This window comes from Varanus komodoensis, unplaced genomic scaffold (assembly GCF_004798865.1).
Source record: "Varanus komodoensis strain SLA01 unplaced genomic scaffold, ASM479886v1 scaffold23, whole genome shotgun sequence".
NCBI classification, from domain to species: domain Eukaryota; kingdom Metazoa; phylum Chordata; class Lepidosauria; order Squamata; family Varanidae; genus Varanus; species Varanus komodoensis.
Window position 1 is genome coordinate 12178625 of NW_025335627.1, and position 23858 is coordinate 12202482.

Here is a 23858-nt window from a genome sequence, read left to right on the forward strand (position 1 = left end):
CTGTTTAAGCAGTACTTATGAACATCTGAGTTCTGTGTCTGGGATTCATGTAGAAAGTTTGGAGGATAAACTGATTTTTAAGTGAAAGCCTTCTTTAGAATTTAGGGTAATGGAGTACTTCTTGTTTTATTCTACCAATCACATTGATAAATATATACATTAAATCAACATTAAAATCTAGATGTGCATCCAGAATAGGGATAAGTAGCTGAATCACATCCTGTTGAAAACTGCAGTGTAGAGAAAACACATCTGTATTCAGGAAACTCTGCTTCTAATCTAGCAAAGATACACTTGCAAAACCTGGCTTCTCTGGCTGATTTTTTAAAATTTGTGTTGGATGTGCATATGGCTCAGGTGTGGGAGTTCAGCTCAAGTGGAGGGGCTGAAACAAGGTTGTCCAGACTGGACCTTATGGAGCTGACTCCGGAATGTGCCGGGCTTTTGCCAAGAGGCCAGGTGGAATAGGTAATAAAGTTTAAAAGTGTTTTTTGTGGAAAAGAGTGCTAGAGGCAGGGGAACTCTTTCCTCCTTCAGTGGAACTACTGCAACCTTTATCAACTCCTGGAGTGGCTTTCTGGCAGTTATCTTCTTCTTCACCAGTTGTCCTGGCTCTAAGTGCAGGTCAAGCAGACCCCTGACACTGGGTTGCTCTCTTGTGGTTTTGTTCAGAAAAAAGCTGTCCAGAAATGGTTGGACACCCTATTCTTTAAACTCACTCAAGAAGGAAGAATGGAAGAAAGATCCTAAAAAAGATCCTAAGCAATTCAGAGAAGGCTCTCTGAAACACCACCACCACTTTTTGACACTTCTATACCACCTGTTGTCTCAGTGCCTATTCTAGAACCAACATTGTTGGTTTCAACTTGAGAGAAGGATGTTGGGGACCCCATTCCTCCTTGAGCTTATGATGATTGACAGCTCTCCATGGTTTCTCTGATTCCATACTGATGTGGAGAACACTTTTTCAGATCATTTCAGTACCAAGAGACTGAGCATGACTGGTATCAATACTGTGAAAGATGACACTTTCTTCTTGGAATGGACACTGCCTCCCTGTACCTCATATTGGTGAGGTGCGATAACTGATGTTTTTCAGTCAGACTGTGACTAGTTCAGCATGGGTTCACAAGTTGTTATTCTGTGCTCTCCAAACTTTAGTCAACCCTTGGATACAGTGGTGTTCTTCCAACCACATGCCTCCTCTCTCCTTTGGTTCTAAAAGCACAAGTGGTGCAGGAGCAACTCCCCTGCTCCTCACGCATTGGTACCAGTATCAGCTCTGAGAGAGATCTGATGGAACCCCCACAATCAGTGGATGAAGACCATCAGTCTTACGCCTTCAGCAGGCTCCTCAGTTCCCTCTCTGTATGAGATGATCAGGAATAAGAACTCCCATTGCCCCTTCAACCAGCACAGGCCATTTCACTGATCAAATCCCGTGTGTGGAGCAGGCTGTAGTCCTCGAGACACAGCATTTGGCAGTGAGGCTAGAGGACCCTTTCTTTGATGCAGCCCTGTCAGAGGCCTCAACTCCTGCTCTACATTTTCTAACCACATTGTTCCAGACAATCTTGGAAGGCACTGGCTTTTATGCTGCCAACATCACAGAGACTGGAGCATATTATAGAACATGGGTCCTCAAACTACGGCCTGTGGGCCGGAACTGGCCCACCATGCTGATCTATCCGGCCTGCCTCAGAGCTTGTGGACTCGCTTGGAGAAAACGATCTTTGAGCGAGTCCAAAGGTTCTCAGCCAGCACAGGTGTACTCAGTGGGGAAATAGCCGTGATCGTGGTTGTGCTTGTGCAGGGAAGACGGGCGTGATTGTGGTCATGCTTGCGGGGGAGATGGCTGCGGTTGTGCTGGGGGGGAGATGGCCACAATTGCGCCTGCCTCCCCTCCCCCCAGCATGGCTGCGGACATTGTAGCTCTGTCCCCTGAATATGGACATGCTCCTCCCCACCTCATCTTGGGCTTCTGCTGCAGCTCAAGTGAGCAGAGCAAACATTTTTTTAATTTTTAATTATTTTAAAATTTTAATTAAATTTTAATTAATTTTTAAAGTGCAGTGTGCATAGGAATTCATATTTTTTTCAAACTATAGTGTGGCTCCTCAACAGTCTGAAGGACTGTGAACTGGCCCCCTGTATAAAAGTTTGAGGACCCCTGTTGTAGAGAGTGGGCCTGTCTCTCATTTATTACAGGCTATTCCTATAGATTCATCTGATTCTGGGGAGGAGGAATTTGAACTTGCAAACATCCTGCAGTTGTGTGTACATTACAGCCATTTGTGATATTTCATAGAATCATAGAAAAGTAGAGTTGGGAGGAGCCAGAAGGCCATCAGGTCCAGCCCCCTGCTCAGTGCACACCTCTCCGTTTCATGATGAATGGAGAAGCTGGGGGAAAGTAAAGGTTGGGGCAGGGTGAGGTGAGGCAGGGGTGATGTAGAGAGTGGGCCAGTCTCTTGCCATTACAGACAGTTCAGATAATTTTATCTGACTTGAGAAGTTTCCCGTTTACTTAATGAAGTTTCTCAGGCAGCGTATCCTTCGGAAGGGGCAGAACAGAAACACCTCTCCTCCATTCCAGACTGAAAAGAGCACACCACACCTTTTGTGAGTGAGTCCTCCTGTTTCATGGCCAGTTGCCTGGAGCATCTAGGGCTTCTCGGCTGGGCTGTCCCCTTACTCTGATGCTGTATCTTCTGTCTAATGACATGAGGGCCACACCCCTCAATCTCAGGCTGCTCCCTAACCTTTCCCATTGGACTAGAAGCTGTCTGGTTCTCAGTAGCTGCCTTGGCATTTCTCTGCAGATTCTGTGCCGTTTCTGAAGCAAGCCTTATATCCGCAGCCTTTAAAGGCCTTTTTATAGGAAAAGTGAGCCCAATTGATACATAAGCCAACCCAAATTACAGTGTGAAGTTGTCTTGACTGCTGCCTAAATTAAAGTGTTACAGATGGATTATCTGTTTTATGATTATTCCCTCAGTAGTAATGAAGACTGCAAAACTTTTCACATGATGCATGTGGTGTAGTTAGTATTTTCCATATTTTAACTTGGTCAGAGTTTTGGTGGCTTTAATTTCTGCATATATATAAAAGGGAGAACGGTGGCAAAGTACTACTGTTTTACCATTGTGGCAGTTTGAAGAAGCTGTATCTGCCCTAATTTTGGCTAATGCAGAAAAATAGTGACACATAATATGAAGTCCTGGAAGTTGTAATGGCGTGTGTTTAAAATAGCTGAAAGCAATGATTGTTGGCATGTTATCTGGGTATTTAATACTGACTATACTGTTGTGAAGTCAGCTATAACAATATGCTGCTACATGCAGAACCATGTATATTTTGATTTTAGTTTTCAAACTGTTTAAAGTTTAACTCCTCCCCCCCCCCCTTTTTTTTGGTAGGCTGAAGCAAGGCTTGCTGCAAAGCGTGCAGCTCGAGCTGAGGCACGAGAAATCCGAATGAAGGAACTAGAAAGGCAGCAAAAAGAGGTAAATTAAGAACATTTAAGTGTGTTTGTGTTGTCTTGTCTCTTGCACCTGAAAGTCTCTGTTCACTTAAGAAGTTTTGGCAATAAAAAGTAGAAACAGTCTTTTAGGAGCTGTGCTTAGCAGTGATTTTTCCCTTCCAGACTTCTCTGAGCTTCCATTAGTTGTGCTAAGCACAATAAAATCTCCATGTGTCATTAAATTCCTATAACAGTCTTCTGTTTACATAATGAGTTAGCTTTGCCTTCACTGCATATTCTGCTAAACTGTTTCTCCATTCTTCAATGGTTGGGGGCTCCAATGATTTCCATTTAGAAGCTTTTGTGATTCTTGATGCAGTTGACATACACTTAAATAGCTTTGACATGTTTTTTAAAATGGTCTCTGGAATGATGTTCAAAAGCATGTTCTTGGAAATCATAGGAAGCTTAATTTTAAAGATTTTCTGCATTTCTGCATGTATCAATTTCCAGAATTTTTGTATTATTTCGCAACTCCACCGCATATGATAGAAGGTCTCATCTACCCTGTTACATTTGCAACAGTTTACATTATAATTCTTATCTATTTTCCCAATATCTTTTGGAGTAATGTACCACTGATAAAAATTACCAATTTTCTCTTACTGCTTGACTAGCAGTGAATTTAATATCTTTCTTCCAAAGAGCTTCCCACTGGCCAGATGGTATTTCTTCACCAAGATTCTGTTTCGAGATTGTCATGCGTTTCTTATCTTGATGACTTTCAGTATCATAATGTAATAGCAGTTTGTAAAGTCTTCCCAGTAAGAGATCATTCTGCTGTGCAATCAACGTTTCAAAATCTGTCAGATCTCTTAAAATGTCTTCCCCTGGTTGTGTTTCCTCCTTCAGTCTTGAAATCAGTTGATGGTAAACAAGCCATTGTATATTTTTCCCTCCCATCTTTCAGCTGTTGCCAAGATTTAATTTATCCTGACTGGTCAATAACAGCTCAATAAGTTATAAGATTGTTATTTCTCCTTGAGTGTTTTCCATATGCTTCAACTGGGGACATGGGAGAGGGGATTGGAGGACCAATTTTTTTCCTCATGGAATACCAAATTTTTATTAAACTACCTTTTAGCACATGGTTGTTACTTAGGAACAGAACCTTCTTAATAAAAGATTATGTATTCCTTCTTCAAGATCAGCTAGTTCCAACGTCACTCACCTATCATTAGCTCATCATACGTATTTTGTTTTTTCTCAGTGGGCAATATTTGGCAAATATGCTCTTTTAAGACTTTCTAGAGCAAAAGAATAATTCACTTGTTGAAGAGTCTTTTTGCAGTAGCTATTGCCTCTGATAGAACTTTGTTGTTAGTCGCAAAGTCGTGTCTGACCCATCACGACCCCATGGACAGCATTCCTCCAGGCTCTCCTGTCCTCCACCTCCCTCGAGTTCACCAAAGCTCACACCCTCTGCCCCAGTGACTCCATCTAGCCACCTCAACCTCTTCTGTCCCCTTATTGTTTTGCTTTCAACTGCTGAGTAGAACACTCCTTTGTAATTCAGTCAGAAGGTTTACATGTCTGGCAGATTAATGATGTCCTCCTGCTGTGCCAATTGAGTAATAAGATTTCCTAAACAGCATTAGAACAAACCGCAGTAAATAAATAACATGATCCAAGCTGTGAAAGTATTCATGAATGTAATACAGGCATATGATTTTGGGTGGACAGATGCTTTAGCCTCTCATTTTCTGTTTTCACAGTGCTTTTCCAGTGTCTCCACTATCCTGACCTGTTTTTTTTAAAGAAATTACTAAGTTTAATTATTTGTACCAATAACAAATAGACTAAAATGAATGATAAAATTATTTCTTCCAAACAGAAGTTTACAACCTGTATATATTGATAAATCTTGATTATCACAATAGAAGCATGATGAACTAAAAATGAAGAAATACATGTAATAACTAAAATAATAGTTGGAATCTTAACAGTGCCTAGATTAATGGAACCCTATCAACAATGGGAAATGTTTAGAAGAGGTTCCTTCTTAAATCTTTTAATTTAAAGAAATATTTTATCTTAGTTTTGTCAGAGCTAAGGCTGAGTATAAAAACTAGTTCTAGTGGACAGCCAGATTCTTTGTGGAGTCAGCTCAAAGAAATGACATCAGGATTATTGGCCCAGCCATTGTTTTATAACCAAAGGCACAAACTCAGAAATGTTGCAGTGTAATTTTAGTGCCTAAATACCAGCCAGCTTAGAACAGGAGCCATATTGCATTATTTGTGGCTTGCATAACTGGGAAAGGAAAATGGCTTGAGTAAACTTTTGAGTAGGAGATTTCCCTGTGCTAGACTGCTTCACATTTTTATATTAACAGTGAGACCTGCACTTGGGGAATGTTCCTATACACTCAGGTAACAGTCTGGACTACCAATGTCTTTCCCATACCTTTCTGGCTGGTTTATCTTCTCCAGGCATAGGAAAGGTAGAAGTCTGTTCAGCTAACCTCCAGATAGGTTTTCTGTAATGCACTCTATATGACATTGCCTTTGAAGACATTAACTAGTCAACGCAGCAGATCAGCTGTTTGCTGTTACCAGTCATGGGCCAGATTGGCTTCCAGTACATTTCTGGACAGAATTCAAAGCTCTGGCCCTTAACGGTATATGGGGCTTAGGGAGCCCCTGTACTATATTCAATATCTCTGTGGGTAAATCATTTGATCAGTTTTGTTTTGGGGGGTTTGACTCTTTGACCTGCAAAGTTTGAGCTCTTGAAGGAACTGGGACTGGGGCTTTTTCTGTAATATATTTCCTGTTGAATTTACTTCAGAGATATAGTGCAGCTATGGCTGGTTGAACTATTTTCATCTTAAGAAGTTGTACGTATATGTTGGCTGATAACTGTTATTAGATGTGTATTTGTTTTGTGTTCTGTGCTTAAATTGTGTTTATATACATTGATGAAATTTATAGTAGTACTTCTAGGATGCAAGATGGATTAAAAATCAAATATTCAGATTCAGTTTAGTGTTAGTGGTGAAATTAATAAGGAATAAGGAGTATTAAATAATGAATAAGAGGTGAAATAAACATACAACAGTGTTTGCTTTTTAAGGGATGACGTATGTTTGCCTGTTAGTTTTTATGTATTGTACCATGAGCTGAAGTGTTTGAAAAAGGCTTGACACACCTGTGAGTCAAGTAGATGGCTAAAGTAACCAATTGCATTTTTAATTTATTTAAAGATTATATTATAGGCTTTTCTGTTTCCTGTCAAATTATTTTAAAACTGACAACTGAAATTGAATTAAGTTGCTGACAGTATTGATGTAATTTCTGTTCACAGCGCTGTCTGATGTCATCCAGTTATTTTATTGTCATTTAGTTATACTTTCCTAAATTATTTTAAGCTGTTTAATAATTTTCTGTTCCACAAAAGTATATTTCATACTTGAAAACTTTGCAAACCTATGTAAGCTTTATTTTTATCTTTAATATAAATATGGATTTCAACCTTCTACCTAGCAACCTAAAATTGGCTTTCAGGACCTCACAACTACATTTCTACATTGGTACCAACATGGACCACAACCACAGACTCTACCCCCACAGACTCTACCCTCTAGAAGGGCATCCAGGGGGTGTATGATTTCTGCAACCTCCACACCTGGCAAGCAATTCATAAAGCAGTTCAAGATCCATTACTTCCTGTGTTCCTAATGATCAAATCTCCCACTCCTAGAAATTCCCCAACCATTGCAGGGATATCTTCTGTGCAAAGGAATACATGCTCACCTTCCAGGGAATGGGTCCTTTTTAAGGGATCATTTCTCTCTGTCTCAGAATGATGCCCTTCTTCCCAAGACCTCTTTCCTCATGTCCACAGGAGAGCTGTCATTCAGGAGTTGGGACCCTGCTAGTTGTCCTTGGGGGTCCCATCATCCAGTCTGTCTACCTCTCTTTGCTTCTCCAGGTCAGCAGCCTTGGTTTTAAGAGAATAAATATGTTCCCCTGAGACCAAGGAGCAAATTACACCAAGCACACACCCATGACATCTGTCCACTAGGTGTACACTGGATATCTCCCACACCCCTGCTGGTTTTCTAAAGGATCAGGTTTGCAGTTTGGAGGTGTTCCTAGATCCAGCAATGTCACTAAAGGCACTGGTAGATTCAGTAGCACAGATCACTTTTTATGAGCTTAGACTGATATTGACAGAATGTCAGTTTTCAATTTGTGAGGAGAAAATAAAAACTTGGATTTGTGGGAAAGATCAAACATTTGAACCTCTGCTGCTTTATTAACATAAGCCCAGGTCCCCAGCAGGTTCTACTCATGATAATGCATTACCTGGCAGGGGTAGACTCAACTGTGAGATTTCAATAAAAGTACAGAGCATTTCATACTCTCCCGGTCACATACACAGGTCAGAGCAATTGATGACAGAATTCAGACATTACAATGAAATTCTGAGGTCATCATATACAGAACACACAAGGATGATCAGCCAGACATACAAGTGACAATATTTCTAATTGCAGTGTATGGACATTTCAGATGAGTAAATTCCAGAAACTTGAACCCATCTCTGGGTCTGCTTAGACATGTAAATTCTGGCTATTAAGAAATCTTTCCCGAAATCATAAGCCCATGTGCTACATTCCATTATCAGGAAGGCTGAGACCCTGGGTAATGCATCTGCACCATTCTGATTGACTAGGGTGCACTGAGTGCTCTGGGCTAGCAAAATAGATACTTCCTGGTAAACTGTGAATTCCTGCAGGGGCTGAGCAGCAACATTGTTGTGGTGATTGTGTATTCTGCAGAATGGCCTGTCTTCTCTGGCTTACAGCAAGAAGAGCGGGAGAAGGGAGGGGGGAGGAGTGCCATTTTAAATCATTGACTTGGCTTGGAAAGCCAATGCTTTTGAAAAAGAGTGGAGATTTGATTTTATAACACAAGAGCACACATAAGCAACATTTTCTGCTAGGAATTATCCAGATTTTCCCAACAATATACCAACTATGCCCTTATCTGGACAGGGATGGCATAGGCTGCAATTAAGCATATATTTGTAACCTCTTGGTTGGATTACAGCAATGTATTATACATTGGGCTGCCTTTGAAAATGGTCCTGAAACTTCAGTTAGTTCAAAAAAGGAGACAAGATTGTTTTGTGGAACTGGCTGGTGTAATCATGGTCAGTACTTGACCATAGGAACTGGTTGCTAGACCAAGTCTGGCTGCATTCAAAATGCTGGTATTAGCATTCAGAGCCCTTGACGGTTTGGGAACAGGTTACCTCAAGGATTGTCTCAACTTGTATATGGCTGCCTAGACCCCAAGATCATCTTTGATCTTCTGATCAGTCTTTCTGAGGGAGGCCTGCAGGGGAAGCCAGTTGAACATGCTGTCCTAGTTAAGACCGTGTACATGGGCATCTGGAATAGCAGATGGGAGACGCACAAAACATCATCTAAATTGTCTTAGGGAGTTGCCTTCAATCTGTGGTAAAAGTTTTCAGAGCTAAATTAGTTGGTTCCTGCTCCTGTGTCCTTCCATGAAGACATGTGCTCAGTGATAGGATTGCACAACCGTTAAATATCCAGTAGAATATAGAATATCCTGTTCTACAACTGATTAGAGGGAGAAAATTTTGTCTGTATATATTAAGTAGTAGAACTGGTCGTTTTAGTTAAACACAAGTTCCTTTTGATAGGGTTGGGCAGAGGACAGTATTATAAAACATGGACAAACATTTCAACTTCTTAGCACATAGCACAACACTCTTTTGTATTCATGGTAATAAATTTTACAGCTAGTGGCTGACTTTGGCTGTGACTTACTTTGCAACGAAGGAATCGGAAAGTCAGTTTTGTTCTTATCACCACTTTCGAGCTGCTCCACTCATCCAATGTGCATGAAGCCACATGGAGTTATGCCAGAATTAAAAATAACTCAGGCTCATCTCACATGCTTTACCGTCTACCTGTCCTGATACATAGGAGATCAGGACAGAAATAGGCAAAGCTGGATTGTGATCCAGAGTTTCCTGTGCTGTCCCAAAGGACTCTGAGGTGCACTTTGCATAAATCAGCTGGTTGGCTTGAACACTGACACTTCCTTGTTGCTTTTGTTGCTATTATTCTCCACAAAATAAAACTGAAACTTTTTGCTGAGGAACCATATCAGTCAGGGCAAAAGAAGCACATGGGACTACTGACCAGCATTTCCAGCTCAGCTGGCTACCACATACAAAGAGATAACTCACCCCACTGTCCTCAGCAACTTGTGTGAAGGGGCACATTCCAACTTTATATCCCCTCTTTGTCAGTTGTTTTCCTCTTCCAAAGCTTCATCACTGACTGAGGAGTGAGTGATGCACAGTGGAGGCAGTGCTAGTGTTGAATAAATGGCATTCATCAAAGGACTAGATTTCACTCCTACACAAATAGTTGTTCAGCCTGATTTTGATATTGTTGCAAACTGATGTGCCCTAACTACTTAATACTATACAGGTCTGTTCTGTGTTCTAAAATACACCACCACAATAAATTTGGAGATTTCTCTTTAGAGCAGATTGTGGGTTTGTCCTCAATGTAAAACATCCCTTTTGCATGGAAAGAAATGGAAAGTTTCCACGCTGTCCAGGGCACTTAAACTTTTGTTTATTCTACTAGAGCCCTTACCTACTGGAGGAATTTTCTGTAAATATGCTTGAGTATATGATTTTAGGACTCTGTTAGCCATCTCAGTTAGAAAAGCTCAAAGACTGATATATAGCATGGGAAATACATTCAACAAGATGTTGTACACTGATGTATGGATTGGCATGCTTTAAATATAAGTATGTTGTCAATGGAGGAGCTGTTTAGACAGACAAATGCCTTTTTGTCATTTAGTTTGGATAGTCAGAAAGTGAGAGGCTACTTTCTTGCTCCCTTTTATCCTGAAATGCTCTGCAGAAGACAGAACATCTGATTCTTTTAAAAAGAGGAAGGGAAAGAAGCTCCATATTGTATTTAAAAGTTGAGATGATAATTTGCTTGGAGATCAGAACAATACATAGAATCACTTTAAGGAATGTATTATTTGTTTGGATTTTTTTTTTTTTTGGATTTATATACTACTCCATATTCCAGTATGGAGATTACATATCTACGGTCAATAAAGATAAAACAAATGGAATAGAACAATACAGTTTAAAGATCTTTTTTATCTCTTATTGTCAGCGAAAAGGCTGATAATGCTAGGTCCATCCTGCTGATTAATACAGCTTTACAAATCTACATGTACTTAGTGGCACTTTTCTTCTTAATATGATAATCATTAACAATAGTTTTCAAAACATGACTATGTTGATGAATGCAGTGAAAGTTGGGTAGGAAGTCATGTTCATGTTTTGTGGAAATTCCCACTTCAACCATCATAAACATACAGCTGATGGCTAAATCAGTGAAGCTCTAGAATCAGTTCCTCTCTAAATTACTATGGCAGCTCCTAAAGAACTGGAAGACTAGGACTTTGCTGAATTCTCCGGTGGGATCTTAACATATGCAAGAGTCATTCTAAGTCCCTTTCACTAAACTCTGCCCAAAGTAAGGTATCTGTACTGATTTTCTTCTGCATTTATGTCTTGCATTTTTTGGTAAATAAAATGCCATTGAAATGTGGTTTATTTCTGCTTTCTCATGTACTTCTGTATTGGAATAGCTGTCCTTCATGTACTGTATCCGCTAAACACTCTTTCTTGCCTTCACATGTTCTTTCTTTTCTTTGCCCACTGTAGATCTATCAAGTTCAAAAGGTAGGGTTTGCTTGGCTTACTGTGTGATTGCATGCAGTTTTTCTCTTGCATCAGAGTCTTGATAGCACTTGGCAAATAAATCCACTGAAATATGTGAGGAATGTAACAGGTTTTACTTGGAAATTATGCTGCTTTCACTCATTGCTAAGCTGGGTAAAATTCTGCTCCTGACTTCCTATTGACCAAGAAGAGTGAGCTTGATCTCCATGTGGCTTATTGAAGTAGCAGCTTCTCCCATGACCTGATTGATTGCAAAAGTACCAAACAAGAAACATGCTACTGGAGGAAGCAGTATCCAGCACAGCACAAGTACAGCAGTTGCTCTTTTTGACTGTCACTTGTGCTGATTCTGCTGGTCTCTGATTTTTCATTCGGGTGTACAGGGACTAGCATGGGAACTGGAAAAGTATCTGAGTAACTAGAGGGTGTCAGCATGCCTGAAACTCTCAACACCTGCTACCTCAAACACATAATTGCAACTATCACACAATGCCTTTGTGTGGGGGGCTTACCCACACAAAGTGATACAGTCCTTAACAGTGTTGAAGTTTTATATATACCCCTTCAAGGTACATAATTGTAATGAAAGAGATGGAATCCAAAATATCTTCATTGGTAAACCTGCTATACTTCATATTTCATAGTTCACAGAGAATTCTGGCAATCAGGCTCCTTTTCTTAGGATGACTTTTTTGCATGTTTTCCCTGCTTACTAATGCTTCTTGAAAGTGATAGAATGGCAGTGCAGATTACGCTGTTTCAGTGGGCTTGGATGCATTTTTTGCTTAGCTGCTTTAGTGCTGAGCTATGTACAGGAAGTACCTTTTCAGAGACTTGGAGGAGATATTCTTTTTGGTTTGCATGGCAGACTAGGCACTCATGATGCAACAGCCTCAATGGGTTAATTAAGCTATGTGGATCTCTTGTGTTGTGTTTGCTATTTCAAGAAAACTCCCTTTAAAAAGTAGACCATATTTCTTTGAACAGCTTGGATTCATCTCCACCACATTCAATAACAAGTTATCTCAAATTGCCTTCTGGCCTAGTTACTTTCACCTCTCTGTTGAACTGAGTGCAACTTTAACAAAATCCTACTATTAGAAACTGTGAAACAAAGTCAGCAAGACTTCAGCCCTTGTGTTGTTTCTCTTTCATCCCATCCCCATTATGTTCACACTGTTATCAGGCTATTGATGCTGGATTATGCTAGCTGTCAGGGTGAAGTCATTTTCATTATTTTACAGCCATAAAGAGAACTTTGCAAAATTCACACAGTGCATGTAGTTTGTTGAATTTATTTTCCTCTTACTAGTTGATCAGAAGTTCAGTATTATTTTTTTCTGACAGATGTGCAAACAAGAATGTAACTATTTCCATTTGCATGCATATCTTGTTAGAGAAAAGGATGTACTCACATACAAGAAGAGACTATTAATGCAAAAGCTGATGGAATGTGATGTGATTTGATCACTGTCAGATGTGATGCTGTATCAAATAATGTGCTAATATCAGGATATCTCAACAGTAGTTTTAATAAAATACTGAATTAACAGTGTCCTAGTGCCATTTCAACTTTACATCCATATAAGGATAAACTATAAATGAATAGAATTTTTTTTAAAAAAACCTTTGTACATTTTAAGTTTTGTGTTTGCTGACTAAAATATGAATGGTGCTTTGGTAAATCTTATAGAAGAAAATGTTTCTGTTAATATATTTCTATCTTTTAGTTAGGAAAAATATCACAAAAACAGTGGTCTGTAGTATACTACTTCATAATGGAATTTTGTTAAGTTTTTTAAGCCTATTTAGAGATTGTATTCTTTTGCAAAATTTGGGCTTCATGTACTGCTTAAATGGTAAGCAGTATTCCACTGTTAAGTTAAGGCTGATTTTGTCCATGTAAAAAAATAAATAAAATGGAATTATGGTCAGTTGGTGAAAATAACAAATATATATTAAGGGTGACTGCATCTTTGTCTTTAAAAAGCAAGCATGGCTACTATGCAGCATCAATTGCAAAGTAATACCCAGGCATATTTTATTACATTTCCGTAAGCCAATGGGGTCTGGAGTTAGAAGTGTGTCAGGAAGAAGTAAAAACTGCTTACATAGTGGAGATAATTAAGTATATAAGTAGCACTGATACCTTCATTCTCTGGCTAAACATTGAACCTGTAAATGTCTCATCTTAAATATTAGAGCACTGTTGCTGCTGTATTCACCTGTCATGGAGTTACTTGTTTTGTACTTAACCATACCTATTATTCATGACCCTAATCTAGTTTGAGGAATTATACAGCAAGCTCTAGCAAACATATGCATATGATATGGAAATAGTTTTTTAGCTGGCTGTTCCCTTCATTTGTAAGAGTCATAATTGATTGCTTCCATTTCATTCCTCACTTGCTCCTGAACCATCTATTAAGCACAACGATCCATTCAAACCATCACTTCAGCCTACCATGGCTTGAATATCCAAGCCGCAATTTGTGGTGGTTTCTGAACCTGGACAGCACGGATTGAGTCAGGCTTGTTGAGCCTTTGCACAACTGGTGCTGCCTGGGCTCAGATGACAAAAAGCTGCAAATGTAACTTGGATATTCAGAATGGCTGCTGGCATGTACTGAAGCCCACCATCATTTAAATAAGCTATAATGGCTTGTTTGATTATACATACTGTCCCCATTGATGCCACTGTTGCTTCTTAAGAATTCCTTTATGATTGAACTGCATGGAGCTTCAGGCCAATCATATCATTCTCTGCTTCTTTTTCTTGGCATGTTATGCCCCCAAATTCTCAGAAAACTGGTAGACTGTCTGTAAACAGCACTGCCACTCTGTTCAGTGAAGTTTGTTTGTGAAAAGCAGTTTATACCTCAGTGGCTTAAAAAGATATCAAGCATGTGCTGTGGCTTGCAGCTTTGCATGAGCATGTTTGCCTGATCCTTAGTTTATGTGTGAGAGAATATAGTGCTATTGAGATTACTGGTAATGCAGGAGTGGGCAACATATGTCTTGTTGGTGATACACAGCTTTTGATCTGCCTCATCTTTCTACTGTTCTTTTTTTGGAGGTCACCTTCTTCTAGACTAAAAGGATTCAAATGTGCAGAAAAAAAATCAGTTATACTCCTTTTGGGACTTAAGTTTTTTCAGAGAGTCATAAGGGACCCCTTTCCCCATGAAAAATATAGAAATATATAGAAAATTGTGTTGCATATTGTAAAGTGCTCCAGGGCTTCCAGCTGTGCTGTATGATTGCCACACATCTGCTCCCTACAAGCACCTCCAGGTGTGTTCCTGTTTCTACAGGCACTTGCAGGGTGGATCAGGCTCCAATCCTGACAACTGTTACCCTTTTGTGTATGTCTTGAACCATCTGTTTGTATATCTCCTCATTCTGTGTGCTTCACGTATTTGACTTACTGATTAACTCAGCCTCCTCAATATTTTCTTGTGCCCATTTTTTAAAATTGTTGTGACATCCTACTCTTGAAATTTCCTTCTTCTCAATTTTTGTGTTGCTGTTTTTGTCTAAAAGACCAGAAATGTGTCTTTTTTATCCTTTTTTCTAGCTGTAATCTCGGGCTTTGGACTTGGTGATCATTGCCTCTCTTTAATTTTCCTCCACCCTCTCTTATCCTCTTGTCTTACCAGATTTAGATTGTGAGCCTATGGGTGTGCAGTTTTGGAATTATAATTGCATGTGTACAGTGCCTAATTGTTTGTGTTCTTAATACAGTGCATTGCAGAAATATTCAGCTCCCTTTGACTTCTTCAAAATTTTTGTGTTACAACTTGGAAGTGAAATGGAGATATCCAAGTACTGAACACTGTGGAAGGGAAAATATATTTAGTGTAGCACAAAAGTTAAATAAACAGAAAAAAAAACCCTGGTGCAATCCACTGTCTCCTGAAATCAACTTAAGTAGTTAAATTCACCCATGTGCAATTCCACATGGTCAACGGTTTAATATGCCTGTTTCTGGAAGGCCCCAGAGTTTGTTAGAGAACAAGCATCATGAAGACCAAGAAACTATTAAAACAACTTCAGCATAAAGTTGTACAAAAGCATCTATCAGGGTTCAGTTATCAAAAAAATTCCCAGAACATGACTATCTGGCAAAGCACTTTTAAATGAAAAGGAAGAATATTGCTCAGCTGTGATGCTGGCTAGAGAAGGATATCTACCCAAACTCTGTGACTGGGTAAGCAGGGCATTAGAGAAGCAACCAAAAGGCCATTCATTGGTAATTGAAGCTTTGTGATGTATTGGGCTAATGGTTGGACAATTTCTCCCTTCTCAACTATGAATCTCCAGCTTCTTGTTGTTATGTTATGTGCCATCAAGTCATCTCTGACCTATGACAGCCCTGTAAATGAAAACCCTCTACAGTGTCCTATCCATGACCTACATTTCCTCAGTGCACTGTATTTTACATATTGGTGGAACTCACTGTTTGGGTGCTTTTTCTGCACATTTGGATATGAATAATAAAGTGACAACACACAAAAGAAGAACTTGCCTCGATCCTGCTTGGTAGGAGAAAAGGGCTTTGTAGTGCATACTACGAAGTTCCCACTTTCTGGGTCACTGAAAGACTGTCATCCTTTTAAACTGCTGACTGAGAGTAACTAAGGACATCTTAGCCTGTGAGGTGGAAGGGGAGGATACAGTGCATGCTGTACTTTGTCTTGGTGCTGCATAAGTTGCTCACCCCTGTATTTATAAAGGGAATGCCTACACAACAGAGGAAGCTGGGGCCATTTTAAGCCTAGTTGCCATATTTGTGTATTGAACCCTGCTCTGCACTTTCCTCTAATTTGAAGCGTTCTTTTCAGTTTGTAAGTGAGTTTGTCAGATTTGTATGGGGAAAATACCCCCCAAAACAAAACCTTTGATTTTCTCTCTTGCCTCGGTTGAAGGCAATATAAGCTAATGGCAATGAACTCAGGCTATCACAATCGCCTTTTCAGATTAATTCCAGTTTTTATGGATTGATGCATCTGTTTTGTATTTAAGTATACTTAAGCTGAGTTCCAAGTCTGAACTACAGTTATGGTTTCTTAAATCTGGTTACAGTTCAATGCAACATGTTCTATAAAGCTAAAATTCTCTAATGTAGACATGCCTTAAAAATCAATGTATTCTATACATTTCACCCTAAATTCTCTTCCTTTCCTCTTTCATCTATAGAAATATTATGGTTTGGATACAAAGTTTGGCGACATCGAACAGTGGATGGTAGGCTTTGTCTAAAAACCCAGTATTGTCTAAAAAATTTAACATCTTAAATGAATTACATCTCATAGTTGTTTTCCCTACCTGAAGTTGTTTGTTTGCATTTCTAAACTCCAGAATATTACAGTAACACATTTTCAACATTGAAAGTCTGATAGAATTTAGTATATTGCCTCTCAAAAGCAAACTGTGTCCTTTTAAATTTTCTCAGAGGTTCTATATTATTGCTGTAGGGTAGACTATCTAAGTGGGATTTAATGGCACACAGTTCCCTTAGGCCATGCTGACAGGCAGGATTAATCCATCCAGCATGAGGTCCATGCCTCCCTCCTAGATGCTCACCTGTGACATTCTACAGCCGAGCAGTGGGGAAGGAAAAGTTGGCCACTCCATGTGAGGTGACTTTCCTTCTTGCCACTCAGTGGCTAAGCAGCAGGGCTGGAGCATGCACCACCTTGTGTGGACTTCCAACACCAGCTTTAGATGGCTTGTGACTTCATGCTGTAGGTACCCCACTCCACGCTCCTACGGATTGCTTACAAACAATCCTGCTCTGCCGGCATTGGCAGGGGTATGGGGCAGGGAAGTGGGTGACTGTTGCTAAAAGTGCCCATTTTCATCCTGCTTCCCTTCAGTATTTCAGCGTGGTGTCCCTTGGGTACTAGCAGGAAGACTGAGGTGGGAAGAGATGGAGGCAGTGGCCAGGAAACCCTGCTGTACCAGATCATTAATTGGGCACAGCTGGCGTGTGTGTGGCAACTTTTCTCTGCTTGAAGATGCCTGTTTTCATTCCCTGAAATCCAGTTATTATATCAATACATTCTTTGGTGCTGAAAGACTGAAATAGTTTGGTATATTGCCTTTCAAAAACCACCTCTGTGTTTTAAAAACCAGACCATCTTTCTTAGTGAAACTTCTCAGAGGCAGGTGAATTGCTTCATATACTTTCAGCTCCTCATTTTTAAAACTCTGTAAAATTCCTTTGTACCTCCTAGGTTTATATGCTTGACCATGTTGTGTTCCTCCCTTTAGTCCATAAGTGAATGTCTATCCTCTTTTTAATGCCCTTTTTGCAGTTGTGGTCATAGTGGGTGGTTTTTACTTACATGCACGGCCCTATAGCCACTAATCATTCACTTGAAGCAGGATTAAGGTAGTAAGTGTGAGGGGGAAAAAGAAGTCGGGCATATAGAGCAGCAATAGAGGCTTCAGTTTGCAGCACCATAATGTTGCCTCCACATTGTTTTCCACATTTCATGCATTTAATAATGGCTTTGGTTACATGGTGGTTGTTTGGGAAGAGTTCTAAATTATGCATACATGCAAAATAGTTTAAGAAAGTAATGGTTGGTTTGACAGACAGCCGTTTTGCAGTTCTTTACTCCAGTCAGTCTTGCACCCCCTGCACAGGGACATTGCTGGCTTAACTGAGGAGCCAGTAGTGCAGAACTCTGCTGGTTACAGTTACTTCTGCAGATGGAAAAAAGCTGGCTCAGTTTGAACTGTATTCTACCTACCTGAACAGTGTGAACCAGAAACAATGAATCAAAATTCTTGAGCCTGAGATTAGAGTGATTTGAATGTATTCCAGTAGAGTTCCTGATCTTACAATTATATACCAAGCTATGTGGGTTTAGGGAAATAATTGATTTCGTAATACACATGACTTTTAAGAATCTGAAACAGTAATACATTTCAGATATGGGGAAACATGTATTACCACTTTTCTTCACATATCTTTGAGAAGCTTTTTTCATTATTCTCTACAGTTTTGCTGGATCCAGCTATGTTCTCAATCCTGGCATTTACTTTTTAAGTTCTGTAATACTGTTTCTCATTTTCAACATTTCATATTTTATCTTTCCTCCTGCCTTGGTAGGAAGACAGTGAACGTTACACCCATAAATCCAGAAGAAATACCTCGGTCAGTATTGTTTGTGTTTTAAGTTAAAGAATGCTAAAGAATAAACATTAAATGATTATATCGCCTTTCTTGAGACTTAGTTGTGAGAAATTCCTGCAAATTGATCAGAAACAAAATCTTACTTTTTAAAAAAAATCATAAAAAAGGAGAAGGGGTGAGATCACTCATTCCTTCTCCTCCTTTGCATAAGTTCACTTTGCTTTCTGCTAGTCTTAACCACTTTTATGTCTGTCCTGATCTTGATTATGCTTATTGCTTCCCGTGACTAGTGAATAAATGCTGTCAAAACTTGGTTTCAAATATAATTACAGCCTGGTCAGTATTAAGCATGACAAGTATATGCATTATGATGGATGATGCTTAAGGGTGGGTGCATTTGTGCAAAACAGGGGGCATGAAAGTGATGTGTGTGCTAGTCTTAGTTAGTTCGTACTAAGAGCATCCGCAGAGACCACACATTTTTACCTAATTCACATAAAGTGAGATTATTTAGATGCCAGTTAGAGAACTCATTGGGGTAATAATGCTTGGGAAGGGTTTTTTAAAACTTTTTTTTTCTATTTTTTTTCCTATGCTTTCCCCATAACATAGCTGAATCATTCAGTAGTATGATCTGTGATGGTTAGAGGATTTTTGTATTTCCTTCTAAAAACTTCTTCCTGGTTTATATCTAACTTAATGACTGACATTTGCATATTTTAAATTATCTCTGGTACACTCTTCACTTGCTTCTCCATAGGCTTCAGATGAGGATGAGCGCATGTCTGTGGGTAGCCGTGGAAGCCTGAGGGTTAGTAATAAGTGATTTAACATATATAAGCATTTATATCTGCTATTTACCAGAATTGTTTTCTATTGTTTTCTCTTTAGAATGGGCACTTAACCCTTCTATTGGATTAGCAATTTGACAATTGACTACTCCTTGCTTGCCAGGTTTTGCTATTTTAGGTTATAAGATTTTTTCTGCTTGAGCTCAGTTATTAAATCAACATTTTTAATCTGGAGAAAGCTGTGGGGCCTGTATCCTCTTTAAATACAATGTTCAGTAAAACAACTGACCTGATAGAAAAACGTCTATGATCTGTGGGCAATTTTATTGCAATGTGATTTGTGTATATGCAGCATCTCATATTTTGCAGCATTACCATTTCTAGTTGTGTATAACCTTCCTAGGATTATCTTCCCTCCCCACCTCCCCACACACAATTATTTAGGTTGATGTAATTGGATTAGATGAGTGATATATCCATTCCAAAGCTTGCTGTACTGGAAAATTCTTGAATTTAATTACAATGGGTTTCCTCTCTTGCAATCTGTACATGAGACAACACACCATATAAGTTGTAGATAGCCACTCTTGGTCTATCCAAGCCTTCAAAGCATTTTCTTTCTGCCTGTGACAAGTTGACTGGATGGTTGTAACAGACTGCTTTCTCTGAACAGCATTAAATGGTTCTGGGAAGAGCTCAGTTCATCATGTTCTATTGACAGGAAAGCTTTAGGCAACTTGCCAACAAACAACAAAAACCCACATTTATTTATTTATTTATTTATTTTTCGATTTATATCCTGCCTTTCTCCTACAAAGGGCTCAAGGCAGCTTATATCATTCTCCTCCATCTTATCCCCACAACAGCAACCCTGTGCGGTTGGGCTGAGAGTCTGTGACTGGCCCAAAGTCACCCAGTTGGCTCCATGGCTGAGCGGGGACTAGAACCCAGGTCATCTGAGTCTCAGTCCCATGCTGTTAACCACTACACCACACTGGCTCTCTCATAGCTTTCATGACTAAAGGCAACAGTTTTTAATCGTGTTGTTTTGGGCAAGGTATATATCAGTTATAATTATCATTGGATATATGCAGTCATTAGCAAATGGATAAAGCAGAGTTTACATTCTAGAGCTGCTGTTTCAGCTGGACCAGCCTCAGGTAGGCATCACAAAGCATCCACTGAGGTCCATAGCCCGATGCGTCCCCCCTCCCACACACACAGGCCAGGAACCTCCTGGTTCTGATGCTCCTCTTTCCCACCTCTGCTTACTTACCTGTCCTCTCAGACTATACAAGCATTAAAAAGAGTGAGGCGATAGAGTACTTTCTCTTATTGCCTTCTGTCAATCCTTCTGAGTCACTGACAAATTGGTTCCAGAAAGGGAAGGCAAGTGAAAAGGCAGTGGGGAGAGAATTGGGAGAAGGGTACAGTTGATTTTGTATGGAGTCTTGAAAAAAACTAGATTGCTAAATGCTGCCTTTATCAGAGATAACCTAGAAGCAGAAATCTTGCAATGCCGTTCACGAATAAGTGGCCAGCTGGCCCAAAGATCGGCTCAGGTTATATTTATTTTTTAGTATATCCCTGCTGCCCTCAAGTTGTTTCAGGCCATAATTACCACAACTCTTCTATGGGACTCTCTTAGGTTCAATATCTTTTAGTTTTGCCCCATTAGAAAAAGTTCAGTCAAAATGTGTAAGGAAAAAAGGTATCATATGCCCAGGATGTCCTCTTTCTTCTTTTTAGCTAGTATCTGTTTATAGGCTTTCTTTTTCTCTAGTAGTTGATTATCAAGGCTCAGGATATCTGGTCCTACTGCAGTGCTATGTGGAAGTGAGTGACTTTTTTTGCTTCCCAACATTCCCTATCAAACCATCACCTTGATTACTTAGTCGCTCTTCTCATTAGTAGCCCAGCATAGCATGACAGTATTGGATTCAATAACCACAATAAATTAATAGAAGCAGTTATTGGTTCCTTCCCCATGGCCCATTCCACTATGGCTGCTCAACACTTTAATGCACCTTCCTCTTCCAGAACTACCTTCAACTTCTGCTCAAGTAAGGGGGTCCATTTAGTGCAACAATCCCATTGCTCAGAAGGTATTAAATGAGTCCCAGACTGGACTTTCAAATATGGCTGGTGGCCTAGAGGGGCCAAGTGAAGCAAAATGGGTAAATGGTCTCCCAGAAGCATGGGGAGCTCCTGAAAGTTCTTAAGCAAGAGGAGTGAATTTAGATTAATTAACATGTAATCAATAGTACTGTATCTCTTTCCAGCCATGAATGTGAATTCCCCAGGATAATCCCCTGGGACATATCTGTTCATAATGGTAAGGTTCAATCTTTCTGCCAATCTTGCAAGGCATATGCCAGCAAAATTTGCTGTGCCATCTTTGGAGAGGTGAAGATAATGGGTAAGAGAGTGCTGGTCCACACTGTGCAATAGGCAGCTTACATTTACCATAAAGAAAATGATAATTTGGGCCTAACCTGGCATTAAGACCCCCTCCCCAAAGAACCTTGTCTGGAACATCTGCTATTAATTCTTCAACACAATATTCCAGGTTGGTCCCAATCAGTGTATTAACTGTCTTTCTTTGATACGGTGGGAGATATGTATTTATCACCCCTCTGATATCCTAATAAAAGCTAACTTGATGAATAATGCCATAGCCAGATCCAGTTGCTGTAATAAAGTGCACTTTGCCCTCAGGATGGTGGAAACTAAAATTCCTAGTCCTCCCTTGAGCCTCCCTGCGCTCACTCCAGGTATTGCCCTCTTAATACAGGAATGATATCCATTGATCAACAAATCCTCAGGGTAAATGAGTTGATACAGGACAATTGTGTCTAGGAGATTAATCTTCCTACACAGGAATTATTTTTATACTGAAAATATTACTCTACACCTGAAGAATCCAGTGTGCTGCTATTGAATTGGAACTGTTTGTTTGGGGTTCAGTTCCATGGTTCTGTGGGAATCAAGTGAGTGGACTCAAGAAATGGGTTCATTTGAATATACTTTTATGTGATGAGAAAGATCATCATGTAAGGACGTAAGTTTTTAGCCTTCCAGGTAGGGCAAATACCAACTCTTCCTCTTTTAAGGTTGATAATATAGAAATCATCACAACATCAAATCAATATAGTAAAAGTTATATGAGGGTCCAGCTCTATACTTTGCTGTTCAGCTTCATCAAAGTCCATAAAGGAGTCTGTCATCAAGCAGTGAATTCAGTTAATATCAGATTAGGCTTTCTGTCAAGGACTGATGCTGAATTACAGAATTTTAGGTCAGCTGCCCTGACATAGATCTATGTATATACAGGGAATCAGAACCTTTGCATTGATCTGTGTTCTTGATCTGGCCTTTTGTCTGGCTGTTTATGTTCTCATGGACTTTGCTATTATACCTCCAACAGACTGACTGACCATGCCAGTGCTTATCCAGTAGTGAGAAAAAGCTGACAATGCTTTACAGTGCAATACTCAGAATGCCCAGTTAGTGTTTGATGTACAGGTAGTTCCTGGTTTACAAACATCTGAGTAACAAACAGCCTGTACTTATGTACACATGGACTTCCATAAACCCTATATGAATATGACTAATAAATAGTCATGAATATCTCTAGGGAAGTGCTCAACACATTTGGGAACTCCTCATTACTGGTCACATAGTTCCTAGAGATATTCATGGCTTTTCTTTGGATATAGAAATTTTGTAGAGATCGAACTGCGCAGCTTATCTCTAGGGAACAATGCAGCGTGTTTGGCGAGATGTCATCAGTGGCAGCCTAGATCCTTAGAGATACAGTATGCACAGTTTTTTGTTCCATAGTATCGGCTCAAGAATACAAAGCCAGAATGTTTCAGAGCACATGTAAGGTGTGTGGTTCTCCTTTGGTTTTTCTATAGTACTTGCCCTTGTAACCAGGCCCTCAGCTGCTACAAGGCCATTTATAGTGAGAAAATGAAAATGGCACTCTCTCTCTCTCTCTCTCTGTACCTGTAGCTACTTTATCATTACTGTATTATTATCGTTATTACAATGCTGCATTGTGTTTTAGATCTTTTAGTAAATATAGAAGTGTTTCTTAAGTGTTTTATATGCATGGAAAGGTAAAATATATACATATACTAAAACAAGCGTTTGGCTTACTCATGTGATCCAGCTTAACATACAAATTTCACTTAAGGACATTCTTAGGAACTTATCTGTAACCCAGGGTCTACCTGTAATATGTGAGCCAGTCTAAGCAAAATGTCTATTTTAACTTGTGAATTTAATTGTGGAGCTAGTTTACATGTTACTTTTTATGATGTGATTACTGTACCAAACTGCTTCCCAGTGAATGTCTCCCATGTGACATGAGTAGTAATATAAAAGCTGTGGTTACCTAAGTTCAGGCTTACAATTATTAGCTACCCAAATAGAGTATAGTATTGTCTTGCCTTCATCGGGGGACATACATAGCTTCCATGCTTTCCTGTCATGTGTGCACTTGTACATGTGTGCATATCTTTGATGGAACTAAAAGAAATCCTTTGATGGGACTAAAGGGTGTCTTTGCTGTTCTAATCTTTTCTCATTGAAATTGACAAGTTTTTGCTTACTAAACCTTATT

General features: G+C 39.6%; 1 protein-coding gene across 25 annotated transcripts in view; it reads left to right on the plus strand.

Moving 5' to 3' along the window:
* LRRFIP1 (LRR binding FLII interacting protein 1) overlaps window positions 1–23858 on the plus strand; it is a 121390-nt gene that overhangs the window by 41769 nt on the left and 55763 nt on the right. For 20 of the 25 annotated variants that reach the window (XR_006414884.1, XM_044431765.1, XM_044431743.1 and 17 more), the window contains 5 exons: window positions 3420–3506; window positions 11273–11290; window positions 16490–16537; window positions 18414–18458; window positions 19198–19248. Coding sequence is in view for 24 of the 25 variants with exons in the window: in XM_044431765.1 (XP_044287700.1) it covers window positions 3420–3506; window positions 11273–11290; window positions 16490–16537; window positions 18414–18458; window positions 19198–19248 (249 nt within the window). In the remaining variant the exon portion in view is untranslated. The remainder of the gene's footprint in view (window positions 1–3419; window positions 3507–11272; window positions 11291–16489; window positions 16538–18413; window positions 18459–19197; window positions 19249–23858) is intronic. The other 5 variants (XM_044431762.1, XM_044431764.1, XM_044431759.1 and 2 more) reach the window with 4 other exon arrangements.